Source organism: Clarias gariepinus, chromosome 2 (assembly GCF_024256425.1).
Source record: "Clarias gariepinus isolate MV-2021 ecotype Netherlands chromosome 2, CGAR_prim_01v2, whole genome shotgun sequence".
Classification (NCBI taxonomy): Eukaryota; Metazoa; Chordata; class Actinopteri; order Siluriformes; family Clariidae; genus Clarias; species Clarias gariepinus.
The window spans coordinates 18,182,308-18,201,109 of NC_071101.1; the positions used below are offsets into that span (position 1 = coordinate 18,182,308).

The 18,802-nt window shown below is 38.1% G+C and overlaps 2 protein-coding genes across 4 annotated transcripts in view; one reads left to right on the plus strand and one right to left on the minus strand.

Moving 5' to 3' along the window:
- On the plus strand, positions 1 to 9,150 carry LOC128510592 (interferon regulatory factor 7-like). Of its 2 annotated transcripts, none has more exons than XM_053483005.1 (9): positions 1 to 117; positions 272 to 425; positions 2,298 to 2,466; positions 2,553 to 2,626; positions 3,664 to 3,715; positions 4,825 to 4,971; positions 5,511 to 5,903; positions 8,128 to 8,243; positions 8,342 to 9,150. In XM_053483005.1, the coding sequence occupies exons 1-9, from the start codon at positions 101 to 103 to the stop codon at positions 8,489 to 8,491; spliced, it is 1,272 nt and encodes a 423-aa protein (XP_053338980.1). In that variant the 5' UTR covers positions 1 to 100; the 3' UTR covers positions 8,492 to 9,150. The 2 variants fall into 2 exon arrangements, with proteins under 2 accessions (XP_053338980.1, XP_053338973.1); XM_053482998.1 differs by having other exon boundaries at positions 4,825 to 4,970; positions 5,501 to 5,903.
- phrf1 (PHD and ring finger domains 1) overlaps positions 9,140 to 18,802 on the minus strand; it is a 20,850-nt gene continuing 11,187 nt past the window's right edge. For both annotated transcript variants that reach the window (XM_053482973.1, XM_053482963.1), the window contains exons 14-18: positions 15,134 to 17,938; positions 14,281 to 14,363; positions 13,113 to 13,250; positions 10,964 to 11,092; positions 9,140 to 10,490 (exon numbers count right to left, since the gene is read on the minus strand). In XM_053482973.1, the coding sequence (XP_053338948.1) occupies positions 10,317 to 10,490; positions 10,964 to 11,092; positions 13,113 to 13,250; positions 14,281 to 14,363; positions 15,134 to 17,938 (3,329 nt within the window). In that variant the 3' untranslated portion in view covers positions 9,140 to 10,316. The remainder of the gene's footprint in view (positions 10,491 to 10,963; positions 11,093 to 13,112; positions 13,251 to 14,280; positions 14,364 to 15,133; positions 17,939 to 18,802) is intronic.

Sequence of the window (18,802 nt, forward strand, 5' to 3'; positions counted from 1 at the left end):
TGTTTTATCTACGTCACGTCGGGTATAAACCTGCAGTTCTGCGAGAACCAACGAGAAGTGTTTTAACAAATCGTCTGACAATCAACTGGCCGAGAGCGAAATGTCGATAATAAACAGGTAGAGTTCAGCGTCACTCACGGAAAGCTGGATTTAAAAGTATAACTTACATTAGGATTTATTTAAACGAACGACACGCGTGTGTATTCAAGAGGTGTTAATGTAAGATAACATTATTTCTTGTTGTTGTTGTTGTTGTTGTTGTTGTGAGCAGCGCAGCGCGACCGCAGTTTGGACACTGGCTCCTGGAGCAGGTACAGTCTATGCGCTACGATGGACTTTACATGATCGACAGAGACACATTCCGCATCCCGTGGAAACACAACTCGAGGAAAGACTGCGGAGACGAAGACAACAGAATATTCCGAGTGAGTATCTGAATGGTATGGTTCAGGTAGCAGGTTTACACCTAAAGTTAATGTGAAGGATGCAAGTTCAAGTCCCCTGAACTGGTTAATCCAAACTAGTAGCCAATAAATCATGTCAACTTAGACCTATAGTGTGTTCTGTGAGTGAATATTCCAGAAAAAAAAATCAAGGGCTCAGGTTAATACCCACAATGTTATTATAAATTAGCTTGATATTTAAATGGGATTTTGTTATATTGGAAGGGATCTGCTGGTCTGCTAGAGCACAAGCATTTCAGACCAGTTTGTACATCTACAAAAAGAAAAAAAAGAGCAATGGGAATTTGGAAAGTTTGAGTAGACTGTGAAAAGTACCTAGAATGTAGAGAAAGATGACAAAGAAGAAAGTATTTGATAGGTTTCTAAAGTATGGCTCAGCTAGAAAGAAGGATTTAAACTAAAAGGACGATAAAGGAGATCAAGACCAGAATGTGGCAACATAGTGGATGCCAACTGCTGATAAACACTAAGAAAAAGGACTAAACTTACACCTGCTACACCATATCTGGAGAGGTGCCTACTAAAAGTACCCTGGATGGTACCACTTGGGATATACTGTAGGCTACCTTCATTTCTGAGTGTCTTTTTAATATGTCACAATGCTGCACCCAAGTAGCATATACTAAAGATTGACATGAAGAACTGTCAGTGTCAGAGATATCAGAATATTTTCCTGGCAGTGTAGTCCAGTATTGCTCAAAAACAAGGTTTTATCCAAAAACAACACACCCAGTTGGTACACGCCCTTTTTTTTGGACTGCAAGCACTTATATAGGACAGGACAGGCTAATAAAAATAAGCAATGTCTGACTACATCTTGTGACCAAAATTCAACAATGCCCATTGGACGCACAGTCTAACTCTCTTTACAACTTTAAAGAGTCTTTAAAAGTCAAGCCTTCTTAAGAGGATTTAAGATAATCTTAACAAAAATAAAATACTAGTAATTACTCTATGAGGTTGCTTAGTGGTTAGCACTGTCGCCTTGCACCACCTGGTCCTTGGTTTGATTCTCACATTACCTCTATATGCATGAAGTTTGCATGTGCTTGCTAGGTTTCTTACAGGTTCTCCAGTTACCGCCCACAGTACAAAGTCATTCAGATAAGGCTGATTGGCATTTTGAAATTGCCCGTAGTGTGTGCATATGTTGGTGAATATTGAACAGAGGTCCTGCCACAGTCGTATAAAATGGGAATAAATACAATGGTCACCATTGGCCTCCATATCAGAGGACTACAAATTGGACTACAGATGTTTATAGATGGATGGATGGAATTACCCTATGAAGATGCCCTAAAGACAACTTTAGAATGAGAACTTTAGTAAATTAGTTCCAAAGGTTTTAATATTTTTAATTCTTTAATGATCCTGAAGAAGTCTTCATTAACTCAGTAGTTTGCATGGTCCTTGCTATAATTTACAAACCTCACTTTTTTACACTAAACACTGCTTTAGGATAATGCTGGCCCAAACCTTTTTTGATTGAAGGTTCCGGAACCATTTTTGTTGGTGCCACCATAAACATTTACCCCATCAAACATATTTCCCACCATGTGGAAGGTTTGTGGTGCTGGGAAATAATGATTAAGCTCACATTCCATTCTATATTGTGTATATATGCACAATTATTTGTACTGTTTAGCTTTAGTGTACTTTTTGCCTTTATACCATTTTTGTCTAGATTTTTTTTGAAGGATAACAATGCAGTAATGACAGTGGTATGACACTGCAGTGTCATAGTGGTATGGTAGTGTGTGTAGTGTGTGCACTCCATATATGCTAATGTACATTTGGCAAAGCTGTATAATAGTGTCTTTTTTTCTGGTCTAGGAATGGGCTGTGGTTAGTGGTAAAATTAATGAGTATCCCAATGACAAGGCAAAGTGGAAGACCAACTTCCGCTGTGCTCTCAACAGCCTTAGACAGTTCAACATGATCCATGACAACTCCAAAAACTCAGAAAATCCCCATAAAATCTATCGCATCATTCATCCTGAAAGTAAGAAACCTAATGCTAGCAGAATTATTAATAACTTTAACCTGTAAGCTTATAAAAAGCTACGTCACTTCTGTCTTCTTCTGTAGACCATCAGCAGTGCTCAACCAATCACATTGAAACCCTGTACAGCTCTACTAACAATCAGTGTGAGGAAATGATGGTAAGTGTCCAAACTTATATTTAGGCTTAGTCTTTATTAAAATTCCATATAGTACAAGTGGAATCTCGGATTGCGAGTAATGCGGTTTGACCTGAAAAACAAGCAAGTCTTGGTTTACGATTACCGAGTATCATGTTTCACGCATGCGCTTCTTGTTTTGACGCCGAACGTCACGTGATCACAACTGTGCCAATGTTTTTTCTCTCTCTTGCGCTGCGGAATTGTGGGTAATCGTCTTCCTTGCTGGGTCGTAGTCCGCGTCTCTCACTGGTATTATCAACATCCGCGTGTACTGTTTACTATAACACACGTGTGTGCGAGCGCGTAAAGCAAAAGCAAGTCTCATTAGAGAGGTTAAAGATCCATTTTCTCTCTCCCTCTCTGTATCAGCCTGCAGTTTGTTTCTGTGCACGTGCGTCATTGGACACTGTGCTCCTTTACACACACACACACACACACTTCTCTACACACACTGCCCTGTCTTTTTTAAAGTCCCGCAGGTAAATATTTTTTTTTTATCTTACAGCAGATTCAGTTAGTGTGCGCTCATGCGAGACTTATTAGCAATGTTCCTTGCAAATTTTTCAGATAAAAACAGTCTTTTCGTTAATGTGTGTGTGTGTGTTTGAGGAGGAAAGTTTACTGTGTGAGATGAGAAGAGAGGGGGGTCTTATTTCTCCTCTCATCTTACTTTAGCTTCACACAAAAACACGCTTACACACACACACACACACACACACACACACAGCGCCTGTGCGCATAAACGGAAACATTATCTGTCGGGGCTTATTATTACTTTTTTTCAAAGGTAAAGTGCAGGTTAACTTGTTTTATTTTTACTTTATATTTTGTATTAATTATTTTTATGTATTTATTTTTTCAATAATTTGAGTTTCATTATTTCTTATGGGAATATTTCCTTAAGAAGTGTTTTGAAGTACGAGCCCACTTTTGGAACAAATTATGCTTGTAATCCAAGGTTCCACTGTATATGACTTTTATCTGTTATTTATTGCCATTATTTTGTTTTAATATAGTATGATTTGCCAAACCACATGGACACCTTGCATCTAAACCAACAGCCCACAGGTATGTCCAAAACATCACCTTTTTTTCAAAATCTTCCCAAAAGGTCCACTTAAGTAGCTAGCATTTACATTTACATTTACATTTAGGCATTTGGCAGACGCTCTTATCCAGAGCGACTTACAAAAAAGTCGCTGACTGTATCATAACAAAAGTTAGCAGTTAAAGCTTCACCACTGGTGATTAATTGATATTATTATTATAATTATTATTATTATTATTATTATCATCATTATTTGTATTATTGTTGCTGTTGTTGTTATTTATTAATAACAATAAATAGCAACTTCATCCATAATAAATAATAAAAATTGCTATCTATAATCACTGAACTATGACCTGTTTATCAAATGTTTATTGGGTTTGCTGTAGTATTTTTAAGGTATTTTGGCAGGTTCACAGAGCAGTGTTTACCGTGTGATTTGTGAAAGTCGTCCTACACAGGGAGGGAATAGAAAGGGAGTCGTTTTACACATTAGCCCCTCCCTTCTCCTCTTCTCGCCTCTCCTTTCGTCTTCACACATACACACCCACACCAATATACATGCACACAAACACACACACACACACACTAACTGAAACACTGCTCTGTCGGGATTCTTTTTAAAGGTAAAGTGCAGGTTCATTTGTTGTATTTTTACTTTACAGTTTGTATTAATTATTTTTATATGAATATTTTTTTATGTTGTGAAAAAAAATAATAGGTTTTAATTATTTCTAATGGGGATATTTGCTTTGATATACGAGTGTTTTGATATAAAAACACGCTTCCAGAAGGAATTATGCTCGCAATCCAAGGTTTAACTGTATGCAGATACCCGACCATCACACCCATAAGTTCCCATTTTAAAACCATAAGCAGACTCAGTGTTTCAATTCATCCCCAAGCTGTTGATTGAGGATGAGATTAGGGCTCAGGCTATTCAAGTTCTCCTAAACCAATCTGGTGGTGCAATCTGTGTGGCAAAAGTTTAGGGAAGAACCACATACGTTTTACATGATTAGCCAACTCTAGGAATGTGTGCATGTGAGTAAAATTTTGTATGCTAATTATAGTCCAAAGGATATTATATAACATGACTATTATTTAGTGTATTTTGATTGCTTTTTAGAAATGCAGTATTGGGCAGGCTATCAACAACCTATCCAGAACGTAGCAGATGACAGCACTTGCTATATGCCAATTGTGCCGCAGCCTTATCTTCCTAGTAACATGCCTGTTCCAGCACAAACTTTAGCACAAGTGCCCAACAATGCAGGTATGCACAATCCAACAAGACATTTACTGTTTTTGTTTGTTATTTACGTCTGTTTCCTGATTCAATAGTTACTCAGTATTTACACTTACTGTGCTACAGTGCTATAAAAAGTTTTTGCCCCCTTTTTTGCACATTTATCACGCTTAACTCATTCAGATCTTTAAACGCATTTTAATGTTACACAAAGATAACCCAAGTAAATACAAAATGAAGTTTTTATTATTTCATGATTTAATTTCTTAGGAGGTAAAAAAATTGTCCAAACCTGCCTGACCCTATGTGAAAAAGTAATTGCCCCTAATAATTAGTTGTGCCACTCTTGGCAGCAACATCTGCAATCAAGTGTTTAAGGGAAAAGGCAATGAGTCTTTTACATCGCTTGGCCCATTCTTTTTGCAGAATTGTTTTAATTTAGCCATATTAAAGGGTTTAATCTGTTTAAGGTCATACTACAGCATCTTCATCAGATTTTAGTCTGGACACTTCTGAAACCTTTTTTTTTTTTTACAATTCTAATATCTCAACATCTGCCTTCTCAGTGCCCCAGCCTATTATCCTGCCTTCTGTCAATGAGCTAGAGATCACCATTCACTACAGGAGAACAGAGATGCTGAAGGTGCATTGTGCAAGTCCACTTGTTCAGCTCCATTCACAATGCGATCATTCAGAGCTAAGGGGCAACTCTGTGCCCTTCCCCAGCACTGCGGAGCTTACTGACCAAAAACAGATCCAGTACACTAAGCGCCTCCTGGACAGTATCAAGCGAGGTCTGCTCCTAGAGGTCTGCTCTTCAGGTATCTATGGATTCCGCCAAGATGAGTGCAATGTGTTTGTCAGCACCTGCGATTCTGCCGAGATCCAGGACGAAGAGCCCAAAAAGCTGTCCCAGAACCAAAAAGAACTGCTGTTCAGCTTTGAGAAATACAAGAAAGGTATGAGAACCAAGACAACTGGAAAAATCTGAATGTATTATTGATACACTAGCACTAGAGGGCTTTATTTTATTATTTTATTTACTAACAAATGTTTATAAAAGGAATTCTATCTAATAAAATTCCTACATCAGAAAATAAAGCCTATTAATTCCAAATAAGCTTTTAGGACAAAATTTTATTCCAGCCACTAACAGAACACCATATTGTACAACGACAATAGGTTGTTCATGTGAATGACTGTAACTTGTAACAAATCAAAAGTTGCTCATTGCACTTCATATCTAAGAAGAACAGTTTTCCTGACACAGAGTTCTGTTATGACAGTATTAATTGGGTATGGAGAGACATGAACACAAACTTGCAACACTATTTATTTTGTTTATAAATTTCACCAGATCCTAAAACATGTACATGTTTAGCTTAACAGTGCTATTGGGCACACCACTCTACAATTACCATAGCAAACCCACATACTGCAATTGCACATATAAATATTGCACATATAACTCATGTAATATCTTTCCTTTTTTTCCCTTACATGTGCAATATCTGTATATAGAATTACATTAAAACCTCGGATTGCGAGTAACGCGGTTTGTGAGTGTTCTGCAAGACGAGCAAAGACTTTTATTAAATTTTGACTTGCAAAACGAACAAGTCTTGGTTCCAGAGTATCATGTATCACGCATGCGCTTCTTGTTTTGACACCGAGCGTCACGTGGTTTTTCTCCCTCTTGCGCTGCAGAATTGTGAGTAATCGCCTCTCCTGCTGGTGCGCATCTCTTACTGGTATAATCAACATCCCTGCACACGTGTTCTGTTTACTATAACACTGTGAACAAATAATTAGAGTTTCCATTATTTCTTATAGGAAAATTAAATTTGGTTTACGAGTATTTGGAAATACGAGCCCACTTCCGGAACAAATTATGCTTATAATCCAAGGTTCCACTGTATGTTTAACAATTTGTGTTGTTTTTCATTTAGCAGTAGGATTAGCTAATGACAAGAACACAAGTAAATTCATTCAAACATGCTTACAAGTACCTAAGGAGCTTAAAACTTTGATTGATTTAATTGTTTGGCTGGATCTACCTAAAAGGTGTTTTAATAGAGTCGAAATCTATAATCTGTACAAACTACAAAACATCTAGTTATCAGCCAGTGGTGGCTGCTAGCTTTTGAAACGGGAAGCTCATATTAGGACTTCATCATAAAATTCATTATGTTATTTGTACGTAAATTCTGGCTAGTTTCCCCTTCCACGAGCTACTTTAATTATATGAACGAACTACCTTTACAATGCTGAAACACTAAGCAAAGTCAAGAAGGCTATAATATGTTTTTTAAAATTATTTAAAGAATGATTTGTACAAACAAAAATGGTTTATATCACCAGCAAACAATACAGAGTGCAGCAGTTTATCGTAGCACTTCACCTGCAAATCCGCATGGGCAGTGGCGGACTGGCCACCTGGAGTACCGGGGGTTTTCCCGGTGGGCCGCTGACCAGTGTGGGCCGGCCCAGTCAGTACGCAAATATATAAAAAATGACGGAAATCATAATATTGCATCTTTTTCCTACTCATATGAATGAGTGCGTCGATCGCACGAGCGCCGCCGATAAAGAGCGTGTTGTTGCGGGAGAGAGAGGTTGATTTACGACAGCTGTTTACGGGAGTGTAGTCCAGTGTGGGAGATGCATTGTGGGTAATGCAGTCCGGTGTGTGTGAAGTTGAACGTGAATGCGAGATGTAAGCTGGGATATAAAGCCTGAGTTTTGTTTTCTTTTCAGTACTTTTTAGTTGGATTTAAGTGCGGGAGCCATCCGAAAGTTTGTACTATAACCTGACACTGGGACTGAACTAGAATCTCTGTAGCGCTGATGTATACTTAAGACATGCTCAAAAAAGGGGTTCCGCCCTTTAAACAGCTCATCCAATCATCATGCAGAAGCTTGCACTGTGCACTGTGACGCTACGGGAATGTATGAGAAGAAAATCAAGTCAGCCGACCTGCTATATCTAACTGATTCTGAACGAACTCGTCTTTGAGATGAACGTTTTCTAACACATTTTTAGTCAATAAAATGTTAATACAATAGTACATAATTTGATCATTAATTTTGTGACATTATAGGGGAAGCTGAGCTTCCCTTGCAGTCTTAAAGAAATCGCCACTGTTATCAGCAGTCTCATGCAAGCCCACACCTTAATTTCAGATCTCATAGATTTCAAAGAGAACAGAAGTGGATCTCCTGATTACACCATCTATTTGTGCTTTGGGCAGAAGTTCCCAGACGGAAAGCCACTGGAGAGAAAGCTGATCATTGTGAAGGTAAACTGCTACCTGCTCTTTTTCACTTTAAACCATTTTATGTTGTGTTTGCCTCTAGCACAAAATGACTCTAAATTGATTGGATTTTATTATTATAGGTCGTGCCTTTGATTTGTCGTGAGTTGCATAAGGCAGCACAGCTGGAGGGAGCTTCGTCTCTGCACAGTGAGAACATCAGCCTGCAGATCTCCAACAACAGCCTGTATGACTTGATTGAAGCCGCTTTCTCACCACCCTCTGCTGTTTAAAGTCTTAATGCTGGGACACCACATGCCTCTCTCTGGATTCCTAATGATAAGCATGGTTTTAACCACAGTGCTAGCTTCACTCGTCTTCTCCGTTATGCAGAATTACTGTGTACCAAACATACCTGTTATGCTTCAAAATGAAATAGCAATCTCAAACTCAAGCAGTTGGCAAAGAACAGACCTACTTTGTTAGGTTTGTTTAATAGACAATATAATGACAACCTTGCTTTAGTGTTTTATCTTTTAATGAAGAATTGTCTTTGTAAAGCTTTTTTTTATTTTAATATAAAATATTTCTATTGTACTGCATTTCATCAAATGGACAGTACATAAATGTATCCTTTGCAAGCAAATGCGTCGTGAATCTTTAACAGACATTCTCATTGCAATGCACACGTAAATGTGGAACAACTTAAGGAACTTTTTTCATTTTTTATTAAATAAATTGTTAAAGAAATTTATTTACAAATCAGCAGAACAGATTCTCAAGTTCACAATGAGAATCCAGTATAATCCAGTAATAAGGCAGCACATTACACACAAGGGAAATGATCAACAATATGTCTTCTGCCAGCATTTTACACAGTTTGTCTTCAAATGCAAAGTGGCCAGTTATGACTTCAAGGGGGGAGGGAATAAAAATAACAGTAAAACCACAACCTGTCATTTAACTTTTTTTTTTAACCAATTCCAAATACTGTAGCTGATGTTTAGTGTAAATTAACATGAAGAAAATGACAACATAAGCACCTTGTTAAAAGTCCAAAGACAAATTTGTTACTTGGCTTATAGAAATAATGTTCAGAAGTTTTATTTCTATGATGCACGGCAACACCACTCTCTGTACTCTACTACGTTTAAAATCTCTGTACAAAAACATAAATACAGAATTGGCAAATCATCTATCAGGCAATTTTCAAAAGACACAATGAGGGGAATAAAAAAAAAAAGTCATGATTTATATTCAGTTTATCGAAATAAATTCATTCATACTGTGGTGAATAATATACTAGATGGCTTAATCTATAACACCAAACGCAAGTTCTTGAACAAATATATCAAATTTTCTGTTCATTTGCTGTAAAATAATCTTAAAATTAAAGACAAAAATATTAATTGGGATGCTGATAAAGGTTGGACACTGGAGATCAGCTTCTTAGAACTGGAGTTAATAGTATAAATGTCTCCCTAGTGACATTTTATAAAAGTACATTTATAAAGGCCTGTCTACCGGAAAACTAGACAAGCCTTTATCAATTGTGATCAAGAAATACCATGACACACAGTCATCCTGGAGCTAGTTTGGATATTTGGCCATATGAAGTATCCTATACAACCACACATATTAAACATTTTTATTAACAAAACTGGTGTGTAAATTTTCAGATTTAAATCTATAGCAAGCCCAAGTGTGCTAAGTATACATCTATATTAGCAATATCTATATACGGTTTCATTAAACCTTTATTCTGAAAAGTTTTTTTTTTTTCCAGGTCTTAAAATGTTTATGACAGTAGTACAATACGCCTCAATGTTGGCAAACCAAAACTATGAAAAAGGAGCAACCTTAGTGGTGCAATTTCAGATTTTGCTTATTAATAATGCCTATCAAACCTTTTAAAACAGATCTTGTTGAGTTTGACAAAATTAAAAACATTATATAACTCATTGACAATAGTGTACCCAAACTCAGGTCACCAATTCCTTTCTTGTGTAGAGTCACAGAGGTGATATCCTTTGCACAAAGAATAACAGTGAATTACATTAAATATGCAACTATACAGCCCTTTAGGATTACGTTACTTTAGAGAAGTTGGACTAAAGTTTACAGATTAGTAACTACGCTGTGTCCATCATCCTGAAGTTTTAAAACCTGTGGGGCGCTCTGCTTCTCTTCTGCTTCACGATGTTTCCTCGCATGTTTGTATTTATCCACATATGCCTTTACCAGGTTGGCCACCTTGACTGGATTAATTTCACCACTCTTACTGTGACACACCTAATACATAAGAAGAGGAAATAAAGTTACTTACAGTAAAAAGATGGAAAACCTGATTCTGAGGAAGTCATGTGCTTCACTGCTGCTAACAACACAGACGTTTAACCAACATCTCACTCACTCATCGTCTATACCGCTTTAACCTGTATTTAGGGTTGCAGGGACCTGGAGCCTATCCCAGGAGACTTGGGGCACACACATATATACACTCACACACTCATTTACACTCTACAGGCAATTTGGGAACGCCAATTAGCCTAACCTGCATATCTTTGGACTGTGGGAGGAAACCGGAGTACCCGGAGGAAACCCACCAAGCACGGGGAGAACATGCAAACTTTATGCAAACAGAGACGGGAATCGAGCCTGGCTGGGAATCGAACCCAGACCCTGGAGGTGCAAGGCGACTACACCACCGTGCCGCCAGACACCAACATCAGTAAAAAAAAAAAACATTCAGATGAGTTGATTACCTTCTTGACAGCCTTCCGTAAAATCTCTTTGTACTCCTCCTTTGTTATGTCTCTTTTCTGGTAAAAGGGTTTGATGGCTAGTTTCACCTCCTCTATGGCCCGCTCCTGCATATGAAGCTTCTTCATGTACTACAGGTGTTGAAATAAATGGGGTTATAGACTAAATATTTGTTACCACTGGATTTTTAAAGCCCCCACATGCATTAATTTAACAATTAACTTTTAACCATAATTTAGGGATTCACAATACTGTAAATATATTTGAATATATATATCAGGCTTGGGCACACACACACTGTATATAAGGTGCCCACAACAATTATTGGCACCCCTGGTAAAGATGTGTTGTTGGGCTTCTATAGGCAATATAGAACCATAATTCAAAAAAGTGAAACAGCCAAAGTTTAATTGAATTATTCAGTAGAAAAAAATCTCACAATAAGAAATATTTTTTTACATGTATGCCACACTTATTAGCACCCCTGATGTTAATACTTTGGACAACCCCCTTTCCCAACAAGACAAACTTAATCTCCTCCAATAATGTTTTACAAGATTGGACAATACAGATAAAGGGATCTTTGACCATTCCTCTTTCCACAATCTTTCTAGAGTTCTGGGTCCTCTCTTATGCTCTCTCCGCTTCAGCTCACCCCACAGGTTTTAATTAGGTTGAGATCTGGGGACTGAAATGACCACGAAAGGAGCTTGATTTTGTGTCTGCTGAACCATTTTCGTGTAGATGTTGCCGTACATTCAAAAGGGTTGATGATGCCATACACCCTAACATGGTTCCCAGGGCCTTCGGAAAAGAAACAGACCCACAGCATCACAGATCCTCCCTACACTTCAGTGGGCATGAGGAGCTTTTCCACATACTCATCTTTTGTTTTTCACCAAACTCACTTATTATGTTTGTTGCCAAGTATGTTTGTTAAAGCTCTATCTTAGTCTCATCTGACCACAGCACACGGCCCTAGTTTAAGTCCCAGTACTGCTTACAACTGTACAAGTACAATCACAAACATAAACGTAGGTGAGAAAAGGCTTTTTCCATGCATGCCTCCCAAACAGCTTGTTGGCATGTAGATTTCGTCTGATGGTTGTTATGGAAACTTTGTGACTTCAAGATGACACTCTTTCATGCAGTTCTCTAACAGTAAGCTTTGGAGATCTCTCTTTCCATCCTTCTCACTGTGCATGGTGACAAGATAAAGTCAGTCTTCGTTCAGCCTTGTTTGTCACTGTTCAAGTTGTTTGAAACTACTGAATGACTCTACTAACTGTAGATTTATTCAGGTTTAGGCGAGTGGCTATTTTCTCGTAGCCATTGCCTAACTTATAAGGGTAGACACACATCTGCCTTACTTGAATGGAGTGTTCTCTTGTCTGTCACATTTATACCACAGCAAAACAGGAAGTAATAAATTATTAACTAAAAGTTTCTGGATACTCTGATCAACTAAAAACAACAGTAAAATACTTTAAGTACATTTATTTTATCGTAATTGTTGGGGTGCCAATAATTGTAGAACAAGTAATTAAAAAAAATATATTATTTTTAAGTTATGTTATTTATTGATTTTTTTTATTCAGTTGAGTATAAAGGTCTTTTTTTTTTTTTTTTTTTTTTTTACAGTTTACAGTGTGAGATTATGCTTTTGTATATTATATTAGATTATGCTTCTATATATATTTATTTACATGTGTGTGTGTGTGTGTGTGTGTGTAGAAGGCGCTGTGTGTATGTACTGTATGTAGCATCTTCTACAATTACTGGAAGATGTGTGTGTGTGTATATATGTATGTAAATATATATATATATATATATATATATATATATATATATATATATATATATAATTTATTTACAAACACACACACACACACATGTAAATATATATATATATATATATATATATATATATGATAAATTAACTTTTTATTGCAGAAGCATAATCTCACACTGGGATATATGTATAAATATACAATATACATATGTGTGTGTAGTAAATATACTATATATACACAGCTGTGTGTGTAGAAGGCACCACACACACATACACACAGCGCCTTCTACACACACAGCTGTGTATATATAGTCTGTGCGTGTATGTATACACACATGCACACTTTAAAACACACACACCTTGTCTTTTTGATCAGGATTCTGCAACAGCTCCTCTTTGTGTGATTTACATTTCTCCTGGTTTGACGTTCCTTCTAGTGCTGGAGAACTGATGCTGGTGGCTGCTGATTTGGCTACGCCCTGGCCAGCAACTGCCACCTGGGATAAAAGCAAACATATGGTGGTTACTTGTGTTTGTAGCGCTTAACTAATGTACCTGACACTTCTCACAATGGCATTAAAGAAAATACATGTGAAGATGCTATAAGTGCTTTTAAAAAAATGTACTTCAACACAGCTTTCCATCCTCAGGCTATTTCACCACATGCGGTTACAGACTTTTCACTGCACTGCATTATGTAATGTAGGTTAAAAGTACAAAAAAAGGATTTAACAGGGCCAAAGAATGAGGCAAATGAATGCTTACATCAGATGTAAAAAAAATGAAAGGCAGTTTGGGAGGTTTGATGCAGACCCTGGAGTTTTTTTTTGTTTTTTCAAGTATTTTGTTTATAGGTGCTTATTAAACCAAACAGTCAGACAAGAATGTACATTGGTTTAGTTTATAAACATGTGAGACCTGAGACAATGTTAATTGTTAATTAAATGTTAATTAAAAAACAAATCACCTTTTTCCTTTACCTAATGGTAATTATTTTTGGCTCTTTTGGTGTATTATTTCTTCTCCAACATTAAACAAAGATTACTTATAATCTATAAATAGCAGTCCTGTTATTATTATTAATAAAGTACATGCTGATTTATTTTCTCACCACTCTATTAAAATCTTTTCAGTGTGGCTAAGTAGAAAATAAACAAATAAATAAAAACTATGCATGTATGATATTAGATTCATAACTGCAGACAGGCAATCTGTGCAGATATATGTTATACACAAATATGCTACATATAAGCATTTCATAAAAGGTCATTGTTATCTCTAAAGGTTCTGATTTTCCTGCTCTGGGTTCTTCATTTCCATTGAAATTCACTGCTTATTTACTTTCAGTTTCAGTCACATGACGGACCTACCCTGCTCTGTAAACAACACTACGACACTATGACACTATCTGCTGCCACCCGAGCCTGTCAGCGTGCATGTACAGTACACTCTTACAACAGACTTCAGCACTGATGAGTCGTTGTGGTATTAAGAGACTGAGAAGGAGGCAGAAAAACATGGCTGTACCTGACCAGTGATCTGCGTAGTAGAGGAGGATGCAGTCTTACGTGACCCTTCCTGCTTCAGCTTTAATTTAAATAGTGCAAGTTCTGAAAGTGACAAGAGGAAAAAATTCAGTTTTCTCTATATTAAATTATATAGAAAATAGTAAAGAAAAAAAAGAAAAAATACTGGGCTGTCTCTGACTAGGTGACATTTTTAAATGTTAATCGGAGACACCTTCAACCAAGCCACAATTAAATTAAGCGTGTACATGCTATCGTAGGTTTTTTTCACTATGCTTACATTGTGGTTTGAATTGTGGGGAAGCTGAGGGAAGCAGGGCTCCATTGAAAGCCTCCCCAAAAACTCTGTCCACTTTTGTATTATAGGTCACAAATTATTTTCCATAATGTCATGAATAAAAATAATAATATTAAATATGCCAGCATGTATTAACTGCTTGAAGTTGTAGAAGTACAATGATTTGGCAACCTGGGCAGGAAGGGGTGCAGAGTGCGAGGAGAAAAAAACTAAATAAATATTTACAATGATACCATTTGCATGATCGTTTTTTTATTGCTCATGAATGCAATGACTGAAATCAATCATTCTACAAAATGCTTCTGAACAAATCACAGTTAGTTCATAATACTGTGAATAAATACTGCACTGTATAAGTTCACAGGCAAATTTCATCTTTCCGTTTGTGCGAAATCATTAAGAATAACCACTGTAAACTCATCTGAGGGGAAATGTTTTAGTCTTGTCCCTAAATGAGGAACGAGTATTGTCCTAATGCTCGTCAAATATTAACTAATCAAAAAACAAAAACAATCTCACATCTACATGGAAGGCACATAAATAATCCTTAACTTACTGCTCATTTTGTCTGGCTGGGACACCACTGGCTCTTGTATATTCCAGGTGACTCGTTTACCCTGTGACTTGGCTTTGGTGCCTGCCATGACCAACACTGGCTCCATCTCCTGTTTGACCCCTGCTGACTCTTTGTTTAAATCAACCTGGGACTCAACTGTACCTGCATCAGTTACTTGCTCATCTTTCATCTCCTTCTTAATGAAGTCCAAGTTGTCAATCAAATAATCCACATTGATCTCTTCATCTGAAGAGTCTATCGGCTCTTGTTTTACTGGACATGATGCTTGCAGAGGTTCTACTTCCATTTCCTCCTTTGGCCCCACGATCAGGTTTGTTGATTCACATGCAGTGAACTTTTCACAATCTGTAGGAGCAGGGTCAGGTGGAGATAAATTAATCACAAGAGCATCATCATCATCATTACTGCAGGAGTCCTCCTCCTCATCAGGCCAGATCTGCTCTACTTTAATCTGCTTGGTCAGGTGATCTTTTAGTACCTGGGATTCTTTGATCTCACTAAGTAGGGAGTCTTTTTCTTCTTTGATTTCAATCGGTTTGGATCCACATGATTTGTGTGTCACACTAATTGAAAGAACATCCTCGGAAATTTGTTTCCCATGCCCTTCAATTAATCGCAGATTTTCTTGACTACTGCAATCAGTCTCCTCTTTAACTGAAACAACTGAGAGCGTAGTGTTACATTCATTTTGTCCTGTCTGCGCGTCCCTCAGTGACGGCACGTTTTTGTCAATACTGTGAGTTGACCCCTTTTCCGTAGCAGAAGAGTATAGTACTCTTTTGTCGGCATGCCGTTCTCTGTGCCGAGGGCCTTCTGAAACATTCTCTCTCCGTCTCCGGTCTCTAGAGTTTGATCTAGACCTTTTTCTTTTTGATCTTGTTTCATTTCTATCTCTTGATCTTGTTTCATTTCTATCTCTTGATCTTGAGGAAGAGGTTTGTGTTCGTTCTCTCCTCTTTTCTCTGGACCTTGACCTGGATCTGGATCTAGATCGAGATCTTGACCGTGAGCGAGAGTATCTTTTCTTCTTTGATGTTTTCTGTCCGTCTTTTTCTTTGTTGTCATTTTTTCTTCTTCTCTTTCTAGAGCTTTCGCTGCTGCTTGAGCGACTTAAACGCCTTCTGTCCCTAAAGTGACTTCGCTCTCTAGATCTTGAGCGAGATCGTCTGCGGCGCGGTGACCTAGAACGTGACCGCCTTCGGTCTTCAGACCGCGGGTGTTTCTTCTGTTTATCAGACCGTTCAGAGCCTTTGAAAGAAGGACTGTTGGAGGCACAATGTGGCTTCCTCTCCTCTTCTGTCCCAACACATGATGATCTTATTTCTTCCTCCTTGCTTTTGTGATTAACATTCGAACTTCCTGATATGGATGACGGTTCATGTATAAACCCATTTCCTTTGCTTACCTGAGACACAACTGGAGATGTAGATTTTACAGATGATGTTTCAAGGTCTGGTTCAGCCTTTACCTCTCTTTTAATCTTTTGCTCACTGTGGTGACTGGAGGGTGAGTGAGATCTTGAACGATCCAGAGCTTTTGTTAACGACCCTTTGGAATTTTCACTGTCCTCAGCATCAGAGACCAGAGGGCTTCCACTGTATGCCACAAGAGCAGCAAGACTCTCAGATGGAGTTGCAAGCAGGATGGCTGGCTGATGGGAAGGCGATGGCCACAAGTCATCCTTGGGAGAGGTTGGCTCCTTTTTAATTTCCAGTTTTATTTCAGGTATTTCATTGTCCTCAGGCATATCCAAGTCCATGGATTCTGTTTTGATTTCATGTACAGAACCTTCATTTTGCCCCATAGTTTGTTCTGTGGGTGGGGGGCTTTGTATATTCATTTCAGGCATGTCATTCTCATCTTCTGACGCATCGGATCCTGTGGGATTAAAGGGATCATAGGCCTCACTCCCAACAGAGGCCTTTTTGGCCTGTGAATAAGACGACAGCAACGTCTGCTTGTCCTTCTGATTTTTCCTTACAGTTCCTTTACCTTTTGTATGCAGAACTTGATCAGGTGCTGAAAGCCTCCGAGCATGCCATGGATTTCCACTGCTACTTATGCGGAAACTTATAGAAGAAGAAGAGGATGATGAATTTAATGTTAAAGTGGAAGAGGTTGATGGAGTAGAGAAGGAGCTAGAAAAAGAAGACAATGATACAGCTCTGTCCGGTCTTTGCCTCTGGCCGTCTTTCAGCCCACCCTGCCTACTTTCACCTGTTCCCTGTTGGTCAACTGAACTTTGCCGGCCTTTGTCTCCTGCTAAACTTGTTATGGAAGATACTGGTAAGGTGTTGTTATTGCTCCCAGTGCTGCCATGAGCCCCAGAACTGTTTTCTCTCTTAATCTTTGGTATCCTTGGCAACACAGACACGTCCACCCATACTGGCTTGGGAGGAGGCTTTTTTGCAGGGACGTTTGTGGACCTTTGCCTATCCCCGAGATGAGAGTCAGAAGCTCCATTTGTAACCCTTGCTGACGACTGGCCTCTGATGCTACAGGTACCCCACTGACTGTGTACTGATCCAGCAGAGGTTGTGGTAGCAGGCCTATGTGGAAGAGGTGAAACTAGACGTGGATGTCCAGGAACAGATGTAGGTGCATGTAAAGTGGGTGGACATAATGTTGGAAGTATTACTGGGGATGGAGTGGGCTGTTCAATGCTTTGTGATAAGTTTGTTATAGGGCTGGAAGAAGGTGCAGGCTCTCTGCTGGAATTAAAGTCAGGTGTCAGATTTAAACCAGAGTTTTCTGCGATGCTGCTTCTCGGAGATGGCAAAGAGGCTAAAAGGAGAACAATAATGTTAAAATAATTAGGTCATTAGAAACTGTAGAATTACTCAGCAGAGCATTAGGTTATACAGGGATTTATACTGTGATCACTCTATTCACAAAAATTCTTCAAAGCAAGACGTGTTGCCTGCCCACTGAACGTGATGTGATGACAACATAAGAAGGATGACAGTGAAGCTAGGTCATATATGCTTTGCAGGCAGGTGACACAATGAAATAGCTAATCAGAGCAGCATCACAACAAAACAAGTAAACACACATTCAGCCACAACTGGATGATATTACTATGCAATCTCAGTTACCGTGGATTGAACTGTATTAGATAAAAAAATATATATATATTTTAAACATTTATGAGAAAGTTAAACCCAGACACTGGTGGTGCAAGGTGACAGTGCTTTTTTTTTTTTTCAAAAAAATAGACTTGATTAGAAAATTAAATAGCTACTGCGCATTTATGCTTCCTAACTCATCAGCAAGATCAAGGTTGTCATATCCAGTCCACGTCGTTTGAACACTAAAGTTTGTCTGGATTCCCACCATCTTGCCTAGGGCTGTTGAAATCCATTTCGGTGAGGCTAATGGAAGGTATCATTAACGGTTCAAACAGGACAATAATACTAAACACACATCAAACCTGTTTGTGGAATGAATAAAGCAATAAAATCTGCAACAAATATTTGATGTGATATATGTATATTTTTGATCCTGATTTAATCTCTGAAAACACAACATGAATTAAAACTTGTGCACTGCTTGCAGTTTTCTTTTCTCGAATAAGTATGTTGCATAATCATTCTGAATATGCTGAGAAAAAAAAAGACAAAAGTTTATTGCCAGCCTAATATTGGAAAT